Genomic DNA, 21,418 nt, shown 5'->3' on the forward strand with positions numbered 1-21,418 from the left:
GAATTGCAGCCCTGGAATTTGGAAGGGCAGATTTGATCCTCCTGGAGGCCCAGAACGTCAGTGTCTCATGGGAAACTAGGCTGTAAGGCCAAGAGCATCAGGAGAGCTGGCTGGACTTCAACGATCCAATGGTTTGAAGTGAAAGGAAGGTGGGAAGAGCCCACACCACCACTGCTGTGTGCAGGGACCTGCTGAAGCAAACCCCAGGCTCCCCCAGCACCTTTGGTGCCATCTGCCAGCCAACCAAAGCCAATCTCTGTTACATTCACATTCTCTGAAAAATCCCTTCGCCCAGGATTTTTCTCCTGGAAGCTGAGAAGCCTCAGAAAAAGGAAAACAATTCTTATCTCATTTGCTTCTCCTGTGTTGTCCTCATGTGTGGAATGTGTTTGGAGATTGTTTACCCACAGGTGATTGTTTCATTGGATTCTGCTGTGAGTTGTTTTGACTCAATGGCCAATTGGGGCCAAGCTGTGTTGGGACTCTGGAAAGAGTCACAAGTTTTCATCATTATCTTTTTAGCATTCTGTAAGTATCCTTTCTGTATTCTTTAGTATAGTTTAATATAATATAGTATCATAAAATAATAAATTAGCCTTCTGAGAACATGGAGTCAGATTCATCATTCCTCCCTGCCAGGGGGATCCCCTACAAACACAATACATCTCAAACACCTCCTGATCTGTACTCAGCTGTGCCACAGACCTTGCCAAAAAGCCACCATCATTTCAAAGCTGGCATTTCAAAGCAGGTAAAGAGTTACGTACTTGGTCCAGCAAATCTTATCTATCAGCTCTTTCATGGTCATTTTGTCCCATTCTTCAGCATGTGGAGCATCCCATGGTGCATCAGCAGGAATCTGGAGACAGAGGTGAAATATCCAAGAAATGATTCAGTACTTCACCGTTGCCTGGTGTGCTGGACAGTAGCACAGACTTAACTCATATGTTGGCCAGGAGTTACTTTTGTCTCTGCACATGGACATCAATTTGGAACAAATTCACTAAATGGAATAGTTTCCATTCACACCTTTGGGCTTGACTTGTACCATGACCACCAAATCTGTCTTTGGCTGACCAGTGAACCACATCCTTGTGTTGGAACTCATCTGGCTTTTAATTGTCCAGAAGCAATTCCAATTTAGTTGTCTTGGTGTGCTCTAGAAATTGAGGGGAAAGTTCTTTTTCCAGTCAGTTCCAAGATGAATATCCAAAGGCCCCTATGTCTCTCTGCTAATTGCAGAGTAAGAAAAAATGTCTAGATACTTTTGAAATATTTTAGGCAGTTAAATTCTTAATAATAATAATTATTTGCATGTGAGTAAAATGATTGGATCCCTAAATCTTTTAAAAAATGTACTATTGACAAAAGAAAAGTGTAGTATAATACATAAATTTGATTCTGCAAAACCATATAAAACCACTGGAATTTGCAGGATTACAGTGAGTTATGCTTGAAGATTCTGATAAGCCCTTGGTTTGTTGCTAGATTTTATGGAAACTGATGAATATTTGAAAGAGTATAATGCTCCAGGGGCTGCAGTTGTACTGCTTATATTTTGAACTTTAAAAATAAAGTTACTGTGAAGTCAAACTGGAGCCCAGCTTAGGCAGCTACCAAAAAAAAAAAATCATCTTTACTCAAAATACTGTCATGAGGGAAGGGGAAAAAAATCCCTTCTAATCTCCCAGATCATGGAATATGTTTTCCTGTGATGAGAAAATACGTACACTGAGTTCAAGCTCATTTTTTCAGATATCTTAGACACCTCCAGATCTTTTTGTCTCCCCTTATAGAATCATAGAATAGTTTGTGTTGGAAGGGCCTTTACAAGCCCACCCCCCTCTCAGTGAGGAAAACCTATTATTTCTGTCAGTTCCTGGGCAATACAGAAATCTTTCTGATAGATGTTTCCTTTCTGTTTTTTTCTGTTGTTGAGGGCTTTTTTTTAATATATTAAAGAAGCAATAAAAAACCCTGCCAGAAACAAAACAATAACAAACTCTATTTATTCACGGAGCTTTGTAGGAAATACAGAATTTTGACAGCCTACCTCTTTTCCCATCTTGTCCACGGTTCTCCAGAAGTTATTGTAATCCAGAAAAACCAAGGGATTCCATGTTGAAGGGCAAATGTCATTGAAATTTCGTGACTTTCCCTGAAATGCACATAAAACCACAAGCAACTGAAATACAACAGAGCAGATCTTCATTACTCAAGAACACAAAATTCTCAGAGTAATCACATTTTTGGCCTTTTGCCCCAAAAGACCTGGCTGGGTTTTTGGTTTTTTCTTTTTTCTTTTTTTTTTCCCCTGCATAATGAATGCAAACAATGGAATGCAAGATGCTAAATAGGAGGGATAAAACCAGCTGGACTGGCATTAAAAAAGGACAATAATACCTTTTTATATTTACTATTCTGAAGGGGTAGGGGTACATTTGGTCTGAGCAGGTTGTCAAATTCTGGGCTAAGGATACTCAAGGCATGGCCAAAGAGGCAATATTCCTTGTTCCTAAGCATCCTTCATTATTACATTTAAATGAACCTTCTATTCGCCTGCTGCTGAAAAGTGCATCCTGAAATTTGTGTGGGTCTAAAATTGAATGCATTTCAAACCATTCAAGCACCTCACTTTAAAAGCAAACAAACCACTTTATTATTCGATGGAAGAAACCTAGCCTATTAAAAAAAAAGTCTGAACAGGAAGTTTTTGGCTGCAGGAAGAAAAGTATTGCACACTTGCAAAAATGGTGTCAGTACTTACAATGTGTGTGACACAGAGTTGCAGCAGAGGCTGAAACTGTTATTATCTGAAACTGACTGTTTCAGATAATCCTGTGATATAATGATAAGAGAAACAATCTAACAGCAGCTGCTTCTTTGTGATAACTTTAATCTGAGACAGGACAGGAATGAGCAGGTAATATTTCATTAATTTGCTTTGAACCTTCCCCCATGTAAACCAGCGGTGAATTTCTCACCAGACCTCTCTGTTCTCTGCCCTTCCAGCTGTGCCAGGAGTTTGTGTGAGGATGCAGGGAATGCTCTGACCATGACAGGCAGGAGCTGTGGTGCTGAAGCAATTTGCACCCTGCTTTTCAGTGCCATGGAGCCCGTGGCAGCCCATCACACCTGGCAGGTGGAAGTCACAGGGCAAGAGAGAGGCTGCAGTGCTTCAAACGTGGGAAATGGGGACCCAGGGACAGAGCACACGAAGCAGGAGCCAAACACGCCCTCCTCACACTTGCTGAGAGAGAATTTATTGATCTTCCCCACTGATAATTGTGTGTAAATACATTTGGGTTTCTGATGTTCTGCAGAGCATCTTTCTCTGCAAAGATCATAACAAAGGTAAAGGCTGCAAGGCAAAACTCAGTGACCATAGTGAGCTTTCAGACTTGGCAAAAGGAGTAAAATACTGAAATTCCTACATGTTGGTCAGCTTTTGTCAGCCCCAGGATAGGCACAGTAGGGGAGGCAAATGTGGACCACAGCAAGCCCTGGCTGACTGTGCCTGGTGCTGTCTCCTCTGGAGCCCATCAGGTCACTGCTGTTCCTCATCATCATCATCTTCAGTGAGGGCAGCAGCAAAGCCACTCTCCTGTTCCATCCAGACTCAGCAATTTCTGCTCTGGGCCAAGCAAAGCACCAGCTTCTGATCTCAGCAATTAGCTCAGCCTGAGATCCACAAGTTTAAGTTTAGGTTTGTTTTTTGTTTGTTTGGGTTTTTTTAATTTCCAACAAATGTTGTGCTTTTAAGTCACCAGGAAGTGGCTGGTTACCTCTGGATTTCTGGGTATGTAATCTCAATCTGGTGTACCACATACTTTTTCCCCTCTTTTATCCCTATTTTGTTCTTTTTCAGACTTCTACTGAAGGAAGGTGGCAGGGGGGATGCTGCTCCAGCCTTCTCCAGGTGCACACCTGCACACAAAGCATTTCTGCCATGGCAAGAGCAGAGTAAATGCTCCTGTGAGCTCCCAGCAGGGAATCCTTCAAATGACACTGGCTCCTCCTTTCCCTTGAGGACAATTTCTCACTGCCAGGCTGCAGCACTGTGTTCCACACAGAAAAGAATGCCAAACAGTGCATGGAAAGAGAAATATTGCATCCTACAGCTTTTACTGTCATAAACTAAAGCTGTATCAAACTAGGAAATACTGATACCAAGCAGTAACACACTACTAATCATTTTATTTTTATTGCACAACATTTTGCTTTCCTAGAAGACCATCAAATACTGTTTCTCGAAATTCATTTATTGCTAGTCTTTTTATTGTGGTTGGGAACACAGGTGCCATCCACATTCCTTCCTTGACATGCTTTAACCCCAGTAATTCTGCCCTTCAGCAGAGATGAGGTGCAATGCTGTCAGGCCACCCAAATCAGGGTGAGGAGAAGTTATTACTGCCCTTCTGTTCTGTTGATACTGCAGCCCGTGTCCAATCAGGAGCAGCAGCAAAAGGTTCCCAGTTTTTCACTGTTCAGTGAAAATCTCTTTCCCAAAGTCTTTCTGATGAGTGTGTTTGTACAGAGTGATGTAACTTGCAAACAGCTCTCCTATCCTTAGCTTGCTTTGCTGAAAACATCTTTGGTCAATGGCATAGCCCAGGGAGATCAATGGGAATACATGTTTCAACCCCTGAGAACCACGAAATGCCGACCGATAATTAAAAAAGCCTAAAGCTGTGTTACTTGTGGCTCTCTTCTGCATGCAAAAAACCCCACAACTTCAGTAAGAGTGGAGCCCAATGGCAGGAAAAGCTGGAAAAACACAAGTGCTAACAGACCTGGAAGAGGCTAAGATTGAACTCAGAGTGGATGAAATAGTTCCCAGACACAGTGACCCTTGTGTGGTGGGGCTCTACCTATCAGAAATGGGATCTGAGGAAACCAAATTCTAGCAAATTCCAGGCAAGAAATTCCCATTTCCCATCAGGCAGCACGAGCCCAACAGCCATAGACACATCAGTTCTCCAGTTTTCTCCCTGGCACAAGTATCTCCACAGCAGGGAGAAAATCCAGCCCCAGTGAGCTGGGCTGGCAAATTATTAATTTGGTTTTAATATTGTCTCCCTGCCAGGCAGAAGAGCTCTGGCTGCAAGTTTCACAGAGGAGCTCGCTGCAAACTGGGGAGGTCTTGCAATATTCCATTTTTAAACAAATTTATAATGTTCTGGATGTATCATTTTCAGAACTACTGTTTTCTTAACTGAAAGGCAAATAACCTACTGGCTCAGCTCCCATGCTAACACATGGCTGCCTGACTGACCCACAGAGTTTATCTAACTCTTTTTTTCATTTCCTGGTGTGTCAAGTGGTTTCCTGCAGACCTCAGATCTGAGTCCTGCTGCCTGCTTGGATTAGTTACCCCACACCAATCCAAAGAAAACAAGATCCTCAAGCACCATCCCTCAGTGGTTAGAAAGAAGGCAGTGAGAGATGAGCTCTGCAAGGTCCCTTCCCTGCCCAGGGCTATGCTGGGGCTTGCAGCCAAAACTACAGGAATTAACCCCAAGCTGTGACACCACCCCAAGTCTCAAATTGTGCCAGAGGAGCAGACAATTTTGCCAGACTGGAGAAAGGCAAGCCTGTCTCCTGCCTGCTGTGCCAGAGGCAGGACACAGCACAGGAGGAGCATCCCCCACGCCCCAGAGCAGGGGTCGTGATTGCCTGGGGCTGTGCCCAGCACAGAGCAGCAGCTCCCCAAGGTGTGACCCCTCAGGTGAGAACCCTTCCCTGATCCCACCTGCAGCAGGTGAGCTGGGGCTGTCTGATCCCTGTCTGAACAGCAAGTTTGTGGTGATGGCAGAGTCTCAGTCACAGATCCACCTGCTGCACCCTGAGCTCTTAATCTGAAGGCAGCATGAAGGAAAGAAAGGAACAGAGGGCTAATCTGAAGCACTGTATAGAAATCCTCATATTTTATCAAGTGATCCCCCCTCTGAAAATCATAATTCTTTATTAAGTAATATTATATACCCTGGAGCTGTGTGCTGCTGCCAGACATTGGAGGAGTGCAGTTAGAGAAGGTTAATACCACACCAAGGCCAAATGCCTTTACTTTCTAGGGCCTTCTACTAAAAAGGTGAAAACAGAGCTTCAAGGACCTCTGTTGTAAAACAAAAAGCTGTCTGCCAGCTCAGGGAAGGGAAAACTCCAGCACATGTGCCTCTTCTCAGTCCAAAAGCATTCTTGCTTTGGGACAGTAGCCACAGAGAAATTTAGCTGGAAAGAGGGCTCATAACAAATACTTAAGTTTTAAGTTACAGATTTACAAGGACATGTTAAAAAAAAAATAAATTCCTGACTGACATTAAAGGAGTCCATGTTACCATGCTAACTGATGGGAAAGAAACAACAAATTAAAAAAAAAAAGAGATAAACAATAGTTACATATTTGGATTTTCAAAGAAACTGTAACTACAAAGGAAACCTACACCAGTGAAGCAACTTGGTTATTAAAGCTTGCAGTATGTGGAATTTTTCCACACACATGTGGGAAAAATTCCTGTCAGAGAAAAGAAGCTCATTAAATCCCTCTGGGGGTTTTAACTTTCTCTTGGCTGCTTCCACTGCTCAGATAAACCATTTTCCCACTTTCTCCCAGCTCAATCCAAGCAGTATCCTGGAAATCTTCAGAAAAAGCCAAGCTGAACTGATTGTTAAGGTAAAGAGAAGACCAAAAATCTCTTAATCCAAGGGTGCTGGAGATTGCATAGAGATGTCACAAACACAGCAAAAGCTGTGCTTAGTCATTGCTCAAAACTTCCTCTCCCCTCTGACAAAACCACACAACACTGCAGACTCTGGAGAAAGCTCCTGGGAGGAGACCTTCCTGTCTGGCCCTGGCTCCACACTCCTGGACAGCCACCAGACAAACACCAGAGAGCTGAGACACAAGGGGAGAAGATTTAATCAGACCTTTCAAGGTCTGCAGGTGGCCCATGGCTGATGGTGTATCAGCCCAAGAAGCTGAAAACATCCATCTTTCGGATTAATATTTAATTTCTGTTTGATATGATCCTTTAATATCAAACAATCTCTTTGCTAGCACTTTCTGCCATCTAGGAAATACCACAGATGCTTTGTTCCTGTAGCATCTTTGATGAATGTGAGGGGTGCACCTGCAGCTGGGAGAGCACAAACCCCTAGCTGCACCTCCCCATCCAGCCTGGCAACAGTGTGCAGCAGGCAGGAAAAAGAGAGGCAGGTAAAAAAGAGCCCTGGGCACTGAGCAGCCCAGCCAACAGCCAGGACTGCACAGATGGAGTTCAATAAGCTTCTTCTAGTTGTGGGATATAAGAGAGGGTTCACCAACACATCCCTAAATCAAAGGGCAGGGTGACTGCACAATGTCTCAAGGAAAAAGAAAGGAGAAAAAGCTGTGGAAAACCTTAGTGAAAGAAACTGGAAGAAAAGGGCTAGAATTCATGGGAAGAGCATGTGGGAGAAATGAGACCTACAGGAAGAAAAGCATCATTTCTATTCATCCAGTGCTTAAATCTGGGAGACCTTAAAGCCCCTTTGCTTTCACCCTGGTCCAACAATTATAGCTCCCTTGGGACCCTGATTAGCTCAGCAGGACCATGATGACAAATCCAGAATTGATCCACAGCCTGTGATCCAGCTCAATAGCTCATACTGCCAGCTCTGGCTTAGAAATATGCCTTCACTTCAAAGAAAACATACAAAATTACATGGTCATTAGCAGGGACGTGCATAATGCAATGTGGGACAATAAAAAGCTGCAGCTTTGGTGTCAGAATGGATTAAGGGCTCAAAGTAATGTAACCCATTAGAGCCTTTTATTTAACATAAAGAAGATAAGTGACTTTTAGGATGCTGAGATATTCATGCCTGAGCTTAAATTAGAGTGGGACAAACATTCTGCTGGTACAAACCAGCCCATCCCTCTTGCTGTAGAATTACATCAATTTTGCATGAGGGGGTGACAAGTAAGTTTTTTAGTATTATGGAGTGGCTGTGCAATTATTTAAGAAGTGCCTGGTTTATGAGCATGGCATCAATCTGCCCAATAAGGAGTGCTTGCAGAACCAGATGGTAAAACTTTGCAGCACGAACACATTGCTCTAATTCTTAGGAAAAAAATTGGGAAGGTAATAGAAATGAAACCAATTAAGGATCCATCACACAGGATGACTTGTCTGTATCAAGTTGAATCATACAGGCTTCAAGTCTGGTTCTGCCAGAGTCTGTTAAGTGCCAAAACTAAAGAATATTTTTTAAAAATTGAAAGCAATGGTCTTTGCAAAGTAAAATAATACTTTGTGTTATGGATACAGAGAGTCACATCTCACACCTATGACTCTTAGGCCTTTCTTTGTCCTTCTCCCTGCTGCTCTCGCCCTGCACTGGTTCTGGCAGCAGGTCCTGGGTAGGACCTGTGCAGAAAAATCAGCGGGCTAAAGATCTGGCACAAGGGCTGGAAATGTGTTCTGAGGACAGGTTCCATTGCTGCTCACTTTAGCCACAACAGGACTAAAGACTTGCTCAAGAGTGGCCACCTGGACTCCTGCTGCCCCACATCTCAGAGGTGACATTTTGGTGACTCTTGGGAAGGGCTTGTGTGGCACCATTAGCTACAGAGGGGAGCTCAGAGTCTCAGATTAGATTATTAACTTCCAAACACCCATTTGTGAGATGAATCCCACTCTCTGGGACTGGGGGAGATTTCATGTGAATCCAGTCATGTGAACAAAATATATTATCCTACTCGGCTAGTTTCATAATACTGTTCTCCAGTATCCTCATTCAATACTATCCATCAATACTATTCTTTTTTTTAATTTAAATTTGGCTTTTATTTCAGAACAAGTATTTCCTGAATTTCAGGCAAAACTTCTTCGGAGGGTATGTTCAAAGACAATGTGCCAAATGCACCCCAGATTTTTTAGCTGCTGTCAGCTGCATTTTCTGAGCACTTTCAAAAAGAAAATAAGAACCATTTTTTGCACTCCCAGCAAGTTAAAACAGAATAACAACACTTCAAGCAGGTGATTACTAAGGGTAAGTTTTAAATAAAACCCTTTTGATGACTGTCAGTAATTTCCAAGTTTCAGTGCCACCTTTGGGTACCTCAGCGTGGAAATGCAATATACTCACAAAATTTGCAATGTGCAATACTTACCCCTTTGTGATGAAACATGTGGCCCTCAACATACACTTTATAGTTCTCCACCCCCAGCTCTTTTGCCAGTCGCAGAATCCGGTTTTGGGTAGGTCCCACATATGCTCCACCAACATCTACATAATTCACTTTGTCATTCTGGGAAAAAGAATACAGGAATCAGAAGCTGGGCAGGAAGCTCCTCAATACAAACATCTAGAAGCAGAAGGAATTATTCCATACTGAAAGTGTATGGAATGTATGTGCATGATATTCAGGAGGGATTTGTTCATGGGAAGGTTGTGGAGCATGGAAATGGGCTGCACAGGGAGGTGGTGGAGTCACCACCCCTGGAGATGTTCAAGAAATTCACATTACTTTTCTTGTCATTGCAAAACATTTCTGCAGCTGAAACCACCTCCAGCATCAAGGCTTGTTTTCTCTCTCTAGAGAGAAAAGCCTAAGCACCTGTTTAGACTCAGTGCTGCAGGTGCTGAGCACTGCACTGCAGTTTTCCAGGAGATTCATCTCCTTTCCAGCACTGCATCCCTGGGCTCCAGCCTGCTGCTGTCTGGGCAGGGACCCCCAGCCATGCCTGCCATGAAAGGTGCTCCATGCACCCCTCAGACCAGCTCCCCACTCACCTGGGAAGTGGGAAGAAAGCAGAAGGTTTCAGGGATGCACACCATCACAGCAGGCTGATCTCCCAAGCCAGTAACTCTTAAACACTGTTTACAGAGAGTATTTTAAGCCTGGCACTCTCAGTGTCACAGAAGGATGGTGTTTATGCTCCATGTTTCACACACAATGATTTCTGCTGGAACACCACTGTTTATCTCTGGTTCCCCAGCAATGGCACCTGACATAATTTACAGCTCCCTCAATTCCAGGGTGGGAAGCAGAGGTAATGTCTGTATTACATTACCCTACGAGTGACTCTTAATTTCTTTCATTTTTTTTCTAATGGAAATCAAGATGCATTTCATTTTTAGAAGCAGGAGTGTTATTTCAGATAATTTTAAGACATTTTAAAACATATGTCTGAGCCATAATGATGTCTGGTCCTGCTCAGGCTGCTTCCTATAAGGCTCTAAGTTATCATGCCTGTTACAGTGTGCAAAGGGAGATGGGAAAAATAAGGGAAATGCTCTGACACTCCTGGTCCCAGATGATGGTTTTCAACACATTATTGAAGACTAGGTAGACAAAATTCATTTTTCCCTCATCTACAAAGCCAGTCACTGCACCTTAGAAGGCTGTCAGGTTGGCCAAGCAGGGATTCTTCTTGGTGAACACTGATGACTTTTGGATTAGTTGCTCTGTCACCTTCTGAGGGATTGAGCTGAAGCTGTAGTTCCCTGGATCAAAATAATTGCAGTTCCCTGGGTCAAAATAACAGCAGTGACATCTGTCACATTGTTGGCCAGCACAAGAGGGAGTCCACACCTCTTGAAGCACTTACCCTGATAGTGAATGTCCTTCCTCCCACTCTGTCCCGGGCCTCAAGGACCACCACATTGACCCCAGCCTCAGACAGCAATTTGGCAGCTGACAAACCTATCAAAAAAAGAGAAAGTGCATTAAAGGCAGTGGCAGCAATCAGCCACATTCATGGCCAAAAACTGAACAAACTTCAAGGTCAGAGATTTCAATAGATTGCTCTCAAAAATCCCTGAGAGAAGCTAGGAGCTTTGCATGGTACCTCACCACAAAAATCATGTGGTTGCTGCTTAGTTGTATTTTATAACCACTCACAGCACCCACAGACTGAAGTTTCATCCTTGGATTGGCATTTTGGTCTTTCAAAAGCAGCAAAACTTCAATTACTAAGGGACAGACACACATCCTACTCTTCATTTGTGCAGCCTATGGAAAGGCAGCACCCAGCTTGGGGGCATTGCCATGCTGCAGGGACATCAAAAATGCTCCTCTCCCACATCAGACCTGCTCCTCTGCTGTCCCTTGGCCTCATTCACATGCAGAAGGAAAGTCTGCTTCACTGTCAGGATTCATTTTCAGCAATGCAGTTTGACCATGACAATCAAACAGGCTGCATGTAGATACTTTATAAGTGGAATTATGGTCTCAGCAAAAATCATCTAATTATGGGACTTTGTGATGGAGCCACGAGAGACAACTGAAAATTCAATAGGACAGGAGACCTCTTTGCTCCTGACAGATGCAAGCTCAAATTGTAAAAAGCAATCATGAGTTGGTGGAATCAGATTATGGCACTGCCCTGCAGGCCAATTTGGCACTGAAGCATTGTTTCTTGGGAGTTGTTTCCCCTCCTTAAGTACACGAAAGGCAGCCCTATTGATCAGCTCTTCCAAGATATCCTGCAGGCAGGAGTAACAATATTACCCTCATGTTTATTACACTACCTTGAAATGTGATTAAAATCAACTTTTTGTGAGCCTACAAAGAAGGCATGTCTGAAAAGACCAGGGGAGAGGAATCATGCTGGGAAGAGTTAAATATACTCCTTTATTCTAAGGGCAATGCAGAATTGACCATAAACTCCTATGCACAGAATCTTTCAATGGGAAAGTGGAACACCATTTGCTGGAAACCAGAACTGAGGAAGTTCAAGTGTCTTATATAGGCAGAAATTATATATATAATTTTTATACTCATCTAAAAGTAACTTTACACCCTTGCACGATATTCTTCAGATTGCTGCTGGAGCAGAAGTATACTTAATTCCTTCATCTATTTAATATTCTAGTTTTTTAATTGCAAGCCATTTTTCAGTGGAGTGGATATATTACAAATTGATCTAATTTATTTCAGTGATAATTTTTTTCCTCCACTAAACTCTAGAAACAATTTTTTTCTAGCGAATTCTTTAATCATTGAGTGATGGTTTCTCTTCCTCCCCAACATAAACACAGAAGACACAAATCTGTGATGTTGAAAATACAAACTGCAATATTTTCTTACAAATACACAATCTTTATATGCAGAAAAATGAGATTTCAAAAGATACAGTGGGTTTTGTCACAAAATAAAGGATATTCTACATGTATAAAATAAAATACTGAATTATCTGCTCTGTATAAATATCACTGGACATTCAGACATGATTGGGTAATTCTTTTGTAAGAAAGTTTACTGTAGATATATATGCCTTGAAAAATATTGAACATGAAGCCAAAAGAAGTCTGGCCTAGGTATGAAAAAAAAAATTAAATACAATCTTTGGTGCCTAAGACCATAATTTCATACTGAATACAACAGCTCTATTCAGTTGTTTAGGAAGAATAATGGTCACACTGGACTGAGCTGGAAGTCAAGCTCACTACTGGATTATAGTTTAATTATGGGATGCATCCAAATAAAGCAGGGCTGCTAAGGGATGAAGAACATGTTGTAATGTGGCTGAGGTTCTGCAACCTGTTTGCCTGTTCAACTGTACTTGTTCTCCGGACTCACAGGTGGTTAAGTTTCAGCACTGTTAACCCAATGGTCATCTGAGAAACTGGTCCAAAAGAAAAGAAAAAGGCTTTGAAGTTTCATAAACTAGGAAACAGCAAGAAATAAAGACAAAATTGGCTTACTGGAGAGGGCATGGGAGCTGGGAGAGGGCATGACTCACAAGTATAAACAATACAGAATATGTTTATTTAAGATTACTACTACACATTTATTTGCTCAAAGCATGGAAACTATTTTCTTTCAAAACAGAAGACTAGGAACAACACCCCCACACAGCATCTCTATGCCTGTCTCTATCTCTGTCTGTTGGAGCCACCTCTTCAGCTCCATCCTGGTCAGACTGAAGTGCACCAGGCCCAGCTGCTTCCACAGGTTCATCTGAAGCACCCCACAGGTCATGGAGCCTCTGTGTTTTTTATACACAATTAACCTCTAAATTGACTGCATATTTACCCTTCATCTTCTCCATAACTTGAGTTTTCAAGACTTTTGCTGCTGTTCCAGTCTCCTGGACAGGACTGGACACCAGAGAGTGATTGATGGAGTAAGAATGAGAGAGGAAGGAATGAGACCTTCTCCTTTCCTGCTCCTTGACTCAGGCTGCATGGAGCTATCCTCCCAGTTCCTCTACATCATCTCCATCCCAGAGGACATCATGAACTTCAGCAACTCCCAAGGGGCAGGGAAGAAGCCATGGCTGCCCCATCCCTGGAAGTGCTCCAGGCCAGGCTGGAGGGGGCTGTGAGCAACCTGGTCTAGTGAGAGGTGTCCCTGCCCATGGCAGGGGGTGGAATGAGATGGGTTTAAGGTTCCTTCCAATCCAAACCATCCCTTACAGGCACACCATTCCAGGCCAAACTGGGCTCAGTGCTCAGAGCAGGCAATGCCAGCACTCCAGGGTCTGCTGCTGTGACTCTGTGCAGACACTCCTGTGACTGTCACCTCCCCCAAGTGCAGCCCTGAGATAAAGCTGGAAACCACCTCAAACCACTGGACTAACTCCTTCCAGATATCCCCTAATTCCATGAATCAGAAATACACCACTTTCCTCAGCAAGATGGAAGGAGCCTGCCAAAACCACAGCTCATTCTCAGTGTCTGCTCTGGAAATTCACTTATTGTAAAATGAGCACAAACAAGGCCAGACATCCTCCACAAGGGTTTCTATGGAAATCTCACCAGCAGCTCCCCTCCTCTGAAGATGCCAGGCAGGAAAGCTCTGTTCCTATTGATTCTGCAGAGCTATTAAGGACTCAGAATTGCTGCTGCTACAGATCATGCTGTGGCTGCTTTCATGCCAGAAAATTGTCATAATGCTACCACAAGCAAAGCCCTTTGAAGTGCATCAAAACACTGGATATACAGAAAAAAAAAAAGAAAAAGGAAAATAAAGAAAAGAAACAAAGATGAATTGATGCCAACCTGCAGACTACAAGACACACCCCATAACTGAAATATAAGGACACTGAACAATACTGAATTTTGTAACACATCAAAGCCCATCTCTACCTCACAGGAAAGAAAAGTTCAACTCCATAGGTAGTGAACAACACTGGGACTTAAGAGACTTGAACTTGATTCCAGAGGAGTCCTGTAATGTGGAAAGTGGTTCCCTGTTTTGAAGTGTTTAGAAGTGTAGATTTATGAGAATAATTGCAAGTTGCCTCAATACTGGGGTTGATACAGAGCATATGAGCAGAGATGATTTCTACAGCATAAACAGGGAGAGTTTTAAAAAAGTTACTTTATTGGAAATAGCCTATTGATTGTATGCTAACAGTACAGAGTTATAGTTTTCAAAATCTAGGCTCTGTAAATACAGAACATTACTTTATAAAATCCTTATTAATCCACCCTACTGTACACAACATGGGATAGCCACATCCCTCTGAGAAAGATGATTAACTCATTACTGTAGTGTTCTAGCAAGATTTAATTGAAAAAATAGGGAAAAATCTTCCTGTAAAATCCCTACATTTTTCCGATCTTGAGTGGGGAAATAATTTTAACATTTTTTTCCTCATTTTTCTAACACACATCAGTAAAATAAGAGAATTGGCAATATATAATTTTTAAAGTTCCAATGTAATGGCATTCTAATGCTGTGATTATTTTTACTGTTTCATTGATGGAAACCCTAACTTTTTCCAAACACAATTGAGTAATTAAACCTGGCAATGACCACCTTAAAATCAGCTCTCATTTTTCCAGCTAGAAATCCCTTTGGCAAGTAAAAATGAACCTGTCAATGAGAGATGCAAAATATTTCTGCCTTGACCATAGGGTAAAATCTCCCTTCTTCACCTCTTTATTCTTCTCCTGCAACCTTGATTACCCTTTCATTGGAATTTTTGTGTACATCATAGCATTTATTCAAGACTTAAAATACAATTAAAATGTGCTCAGTTACATCAGATTAACCAGAGAAGCCACTAATGGGCAACAACACACAGACAGCTGAGAATGAAAAAACTGTTTCCTTTCATGATTAAGGATTTGAAGATTTTAAATTGCCACTGAAAATATAGAAATACCCCAAGCCAACAATGCTATTAATTCAGTAACAGCATCTTAAATCCACACAAAAGAGCACGAATGCACCCTGTGGATCACAAGTCTACATTTATTTCTACTTCAGTGTTGCCTAATACCATAACATCCCTAATTTTCTGCTTGTCAGAAACCATGTTTTATCTTGCCATACTTTCTTTCATGTCCCTTCTTGTAGAATACTTGGCACTGGAGAGAGATTGAGTCAATGTATTTTGTCCTTTTCAGGTAAATCTATTTAATCTCTTTTTCATCAGTATTTTTTCCCTTCTAGGAAAAAAAAATCCAGTTGATTCAGCAAAGATCTTAAGCAAAAGAGAATAAATATTTTCTATTAGAGTGTACATTGTCCAAATGAGACCAAGCCACTTACTGGTCTCAATGGCATCACTGTCTAAATGCTTTCCACAGATGCAAGCCTTGTTCTGGAGAGCACAAAGACAGTTTCTCATGGACAATGCTAGCAGAAATACAGTGGGCAAGAAGAGGGAATTCTGTCCCAAGGATGAATCCACTCCACACACACCCACTGGGATTTTTATGTGCACAGCTTCTGACAGTGAACATTCCTTCCCCAAAGCAATGCCCTCCCCCAAAACAAAGGCAGAAAAAAGTTAATGAGTACAAGCACAGGCTTGGAAATGGGGCAACTTTCCTCCAATTACATATTAAAATGAGGAGTTAAAATTATGAGTTTGATACCACCTAGTAATGGAAACAACCAAGGTAATTACACACGTTATGACTATTGACAATTTTTTTAGTCAGTGTTGTGCAGAATTAATTCTCGTTACTTAAATGGTGACCTTCAACTAAAAAAGAATGTGAAAAAATGTTGCTGCTAAATTATGATCAATGTCTTTACCACAAATACCAATAACATCAGTGCTGGTATTCTCAGAAAAGACATAATGTCTGTCCTATGCCTGGTTTTATTATGTAAGGGTATTTTTAGGGATCTGTCCTAACTACTTAGCTATTTCTTTTGCTTTTTGGACAAATAACACTCATAAGATTTCAGCAGCAAAACAGCAGAACATATTATGAAGAAAGAGGGAAATGGAAATTGGTATTTCTGCTTATTTACAATTATTGTATAAAGCATCCATTACGCTTTGTGTGGGATTCTGGGAGTTTTGTTCCTGCTGTAAATTTTTGTCATAATGACAGTCAGTTTGCTAGGAGTATATTGGGAACTGAGAGCTCTGTGAATTATTGTTATTTATTTCTGCATCCCCAAAAATGGTCTTTAGGAATCTCTGCTACTAAAAGACAACATTACCAGCTTTCAGGTTGGATCCAGAAAGAAGGAAGGAAGGAACCAGCTAGACGGAACCCAGCACAGGGCAAATGCAAAGTGATAGAGAATACATTTTATTAATCAAATATTACATTCCTATAAGTCAAATCCCATGTAAATACAGAAGTAACAGTAGGGGAAAAAATGATTGAAAATTACTCCAGATTTCCCCAGGTCAGACTGATTCTATCTCACACCAACAACTGTGTGCTTGACAGTTTATCTGACACCACCACCCACCAGCATGGTGGTGTGCTGTCAAAACAAACAGGGCAGTGCACCACAGAAGTTGTGCTGCCAGGATGGCAAGCAAGGAAAATCTGCATTCCCTCATCATCCAGTCTTTCACTCAGAGCCCAAAGCCAAGGCGTGGGTAGCTCGAGGGGTGAGGCTGTCGATCACACACTGTGGAGCTGGAGATGCCAACACAGAGAGCTTCTCCACAGAGAGGAAAACAAAAATGTCTTATTAATATATCATATGTTTTATTTCTATATAAAGGCTGATCACTACTATTTTTACATCCCAGCTTTTCCTACGATTTGTGGCCCTTGGAATCCTCCATAAGTGCAGCAGAAAAGAGTGCTGTTTCCTGCACATGGCTGGGAAATCTCAGCTTTGATTTGGTATAACCACACAATCTTCTCTTTTCTAGATAAAAACAAACATCTTTTGCTGTGGAAACAAAAACTATCCATGTCAGCAAATACAGTATTAAGTGTAAGATGCAATTATGTCTGGTTTTCTCTTGTGTTTTGTATTTGAACACAATGTGCTGAAATTTCTTCCAAACCATATTTGCATACAAGATTTTTTGGACTTCTCTGCTTCTGGACATATTTCTCCATATCTGCTGCCTCTCTGGTTTGCATTATGTAAACAAACATTATTAATTCTCCATGCAATCTTCTGATAAACTTGGCTTCCACATAAGATGAGGTTGGCACATGAACATACTCCCATGAAAAAAGTTAATGTCTTTTGCTTACATTCTTTTTTTTTTTTTTTTTTCAAATTTGGAACTATTTAAACTTGAATTTTCAGGGTGTGTTTTTCAGGGTTTTTGTCATTCTTTTCTGCTGGAAAATCTTGGTCAAAACTGACTATTTCTAACTGTCTAGGGAAAACATATTATTTGATTTTGAAAAATCATGCCTTTTCTAAATTCCTATTTTGGAAGTTGCAACAGCAACTTGAAATTTGGCAGGGAGGCAACCTTGGAGTCAACATGGCACATTTTGTTATCCATACGAAAATATGCCCCAATAAGGTCAGTTAGAAAGATTTGAGAAAGTCACAGAAGTCACTCTCAGACCTGACAAGCTGCAGTATCTGAGGTTTCTGTCAAAACTCTCTGAGCACTTAATGCTGTCCAGTTGTTATTGAGCAGTGCCTGAGGAGTGACTGAGCACCCAGGCCCTCCTTCCAACATTTTGTGCCACCAGCTTGCTGGGTTTCAACAAACACACAATCAAGTAAAATCAATCATGTCAAAAGCAATCCAAAACAGCACTCTTCAGTTCAGTAGAAAACCCCATAAATAGAAAATGGGAGCAATATTCGAGCCATATAAATAAAAACTCCCTGTGGGTATGGGGAAAGTCTTTAACTTCAGGCACCAGTTCATTTAATATGCTTGGGTATAAAATGCTGTAATCAATATTAACTGTATTACAGGGGACATTATCTATTAGGAGTGACACAAACACGTGCCTGGGGCTTTTACTGGCCACAATCCACATTTTTAACACGCAAGCCCAAGTGGAAAGAGGAATCTATCCCAGCCTCTGCAGCTCCCTCTCTGCAGGGGTGCAAAGGCATTTGCTGATGCAGTCTGGACAGTTGCAGTGAGATTCCATGGGGCACAGCTGGAAAATCCCAGAGGAAGAAGCCACTCAAGCAGAGATTTCTTCCAAGAGCTTTTTCTTCCAAAAGCACTCTTTGCAGCTCCCTCCACCCCTAGGCTGAGTTCCCTACAGGCAGAGGGAATTCTGTGTCCCTGGAATGACCACACTGTGCATGCAGAGGCCAGGAGCAGAGATGAGCAGAACATGTTGAGAAATTCATTGTTCAGAAACTGCCCCTCAGGACCATGCTTTGCTTTGAGGAATAGACAACTCCAGAGCTGCCTGTCAGGATTTGGGCTTCATTTCACAAATACTGGACAAATAATTTAAAAAGCCACAGCATCACTCCTGGGAAGTTCACGCTTAATAGAACAAGCACCTTGCTTATACCTCATACAGATTTCATGTATTTGTAGTAAAGAACTAGTTAATCCCAGAGTTTCCTTTCCCTTCCTGCAAGCACCAGGTAGTGAGTATTTAAAATACAATAGAAGGAGAGGAGACAGAAATCTCACCAGATGAGTCAACTGCAAATTCAATTTCAGAGATACAAACAGCAAGTCAACACTGGAATCAGAGAGATGTTGAGGGAAAATCCTGTCCATACTGGAGCACAATTTACTATGTTTTCCACCAGAAGCAGAACTCTAGATAAAGATTACTTTTTTTTTTAAAGACCAGAAAGCAGCACTGTCTAACCTCTGGCAGAACTGAGGTATAGGTATATTGGTGCAGGAATGGTAGCAACAGAGAAGCTGTGAGAAAAGCAAAACAGACCAGAGGCTGATCAGAGTTTAATCCCCCAGCTATGAATGGCAGTGTAGAGTAAAAATTGATTTATTATTAAATAAGGCATTTATTGTCTATTTTTCAATGGCTGTTTTCTTAAAATGATGCCTGTTCTAATTGATAACAGGCAAACAGCAATTTCTGTGCCACTGGCATGGGGTTTCCATTGGCATGAAAAATGTTCCCGTGTCCCAGGAGTGCTGTGACATGTTTATTTGTCTTCCTCATGCCACCGACAATTTTTCAGGGACTGTGAGCACCGTGAAATTTTCTGCTTGGCTCCATTTCAATCCCCACACCAGGCTTTGGTCCAAGGCACAGGTGTTACAAAGTAACTTTGTGTTTTTGTACGAGTGAGGCAAGACAAATAGAAATGCTCAAAGCATTTTTTGAAATATTGCAACAGGTTGGGGACCTGGAGGAACGAGGCACCCCCCCAAGGGAACAAGAGTTTGTCAGAGCTCCAAAAACCATATTAAAAGGATGTCACAATCAGCTGCACACAGAAGGGGTGGTAATTCCCTAAGGACACTCTGTGCATTACAGGAACCCCAAGGATGAAGACCAAATGTCTCATTCCAGCAGGAAAATTACCAGGCATCTGGTAAAACTATAAAGCAAGGAAATCTAGGTCCACACTCTTCCTGTCTCTTTAGTGATGCTACAGATTATTTGCTGATTTACATATTCACAAATAATCATTTAAACAGTTACTGTTCTTTTAGTAATGAAATAACATAATTATGTAAACCCTTTGCTGTTTTATGCATTAATTCACTGCAGATTACACCAAAGGAAAGCCTCTGACTCCTTCTCAATACTAGTAAGACCTAACTTTACCCACACCAATAATGGCTGCAATAATAATAATAATAACCACTGATATCATACAGTCACAAAACTCTCCTTTTCTGAATCATTAGTAAAGGAAGGATTGCCTGAAAACTGAGACCTGGCCAAAGCTGCCAACACAAAATTAACCTGAGGGACAACCTAAACACTAAATTTCTCCAACACAGCAACATTCTTGTTGTAGGTAACATAAAAATAATTATATAACGGGGTTTTCTAAGCATAAGGGTGAGGGGCCATGATGGAATTGCTAAGAGTATTTTGGGAAGTGTTTCCTGGTGAAGTGTGAGCAGTCCGTGGCACTTGGGGAATCGGGCTGCCTCTAGAACAGCTCCACTCCCAGCAGCTGAACCTAACCTAGAGATACTCCCAGATGCTTATTCTGCAACGTTTTCCCAAATAAAACATCTGCACGGGCAACCTAAAAAAAAAAACAGGTGGAAACACCACGCAGCCCGCATCCCTGCATCCCCACCTGTGGGCACTGCCAAACCTTCTCCTCCAGCCTCCCTCCCGAGGAGAAGAGAAACCAGCGCGAGGAGCAGCGCTGGGTGAGAGCAGGGCACGGATCGTTTCCCCTCTCCCTGAAGCCCCCCGGGACCCCCGCCCCGCGCTTCCATCGCCGCTCCGGGAGCGCTCCCGGCGGGATGCCCGGGGGCCGCGCCGATCCCCCCCGACCCACCTGAGATGCCGGCCCCGATCACGACCACGTCGTATCTCTCGGCCATGGCGCTGTCCCCGCTGTCCCCGCGGTCCTCCCGGCCGTGCCGGTTCCCCTCACGGCCGCGGCTCTGCCCCGGCCCCGCGCTCCGCCAGCGCCGTCCCGCCCGCCCGGCCCCGCCCCTGGGCGTGGCCACGCGGCCCTTCCACCAATGGGTGCGGTTCGGGGGAGGAGCATCGCCTGGCCACGCCCCCGCGGAGCTGCGAGCGCGGCCCGACGGGGCGGGGGATGCTCGGGAGCCCCGGGATCACCAGGATCGCCGGGAATACCGGGAATATCGAATCCCGCTGCGCCCATCGCTACCGGCTCCGTGCCGCACCGCGGCCGGGGGATGGAGGCAGGCGGGCGGCAGCGTGCCCGGTGCGGGGTGCAGTGTCTGAACGGGCCAGCGCTCGCTTAACCCCGCGCTAGTGACCCGCAGTGACTGCAGGCAGGAGGAGATCCACGCAGCCAGAGGTTATGGCAGCCTGCCAGCCTCACCTCCTACTAGAATGAAGGTATACTTGCTCCTTAAGCCGGGGAACAAGGGGTTAACCTTTCCACCTTCCCGAAGACAGTGCCTGAAATAATAATTGGTTGTCAAAATTCTGTTTGTACTTAGCTGCTGGAATACATGATGGTTGTGATATTCCTTGTCCATGCGTTTTACAGCTCATAGGGGTTTTATTGCCAAAGTGTAAATGTCATCTCTGTGGAGTGGAAAAAATAGAGAGCCTGTCCATGTCCCTCCAAATAAGCACAGGAGACCTTTACAACCCACACAATTATAGGAAATCTTAGCGCTGTTTC

At 42.8% G+C, this 21,418-nt stretch overlaps 1 protein-coding gene across 1 annotated transcript in view; it reads right to left on the reverse strand.

The window, feature by feature from the left end:
- LOC120511861 (amine oxidase [flavin-containing] A-like) overlaps nt 1-20,720 on the reverse strand; it is a 34,885-nt gene extending 14,165 nt beyond the window's left edge. Inside the window, exons 1-5 of the mRNA XM_039729446.1 lie at nt 20,591-20,720; nt 10,596-10,690; nt 9,155-9,292; nt 2,054-2,158; nt 768-859 (exon numbers count right to left, since the gene is read on the reverse strand). Of these exons, the coding sequence (XP_039585380.1) occupies nt 768-859; nt 2,054-2,158; nt 9,155-9,292; nt 10,596-10,690; nt 20,591-20,636 (476 nt within the window). The 5' untranslated portion in view covers nt 20,637-20,720. The remainder of the gene's footprint in view (nt 1-767; nt 860-2,053; nt 2,159-9,154; nt 9,293-10,595; nt 10,691-20,590) is intronic.
- Between the last annotated feature and the right edge of the window lie 698 nt (nt 20,721-21,418).

The sequence above is a fragment of the Passer montanus genome, unplaced genomic scaffold (assembly GCF_014805655.1).
Source record: "Passer montanus isolate IOZ18808 unplaced genomic scaffold, ASM1480565v1 scaffold69, whole genome shotgun sequence".
NCBI classification, from domain to species: Eukaryota; Metazoa; Chordata; class Aves; order Passeriformes; family Passeridae; genus Passer; species Passer montanus.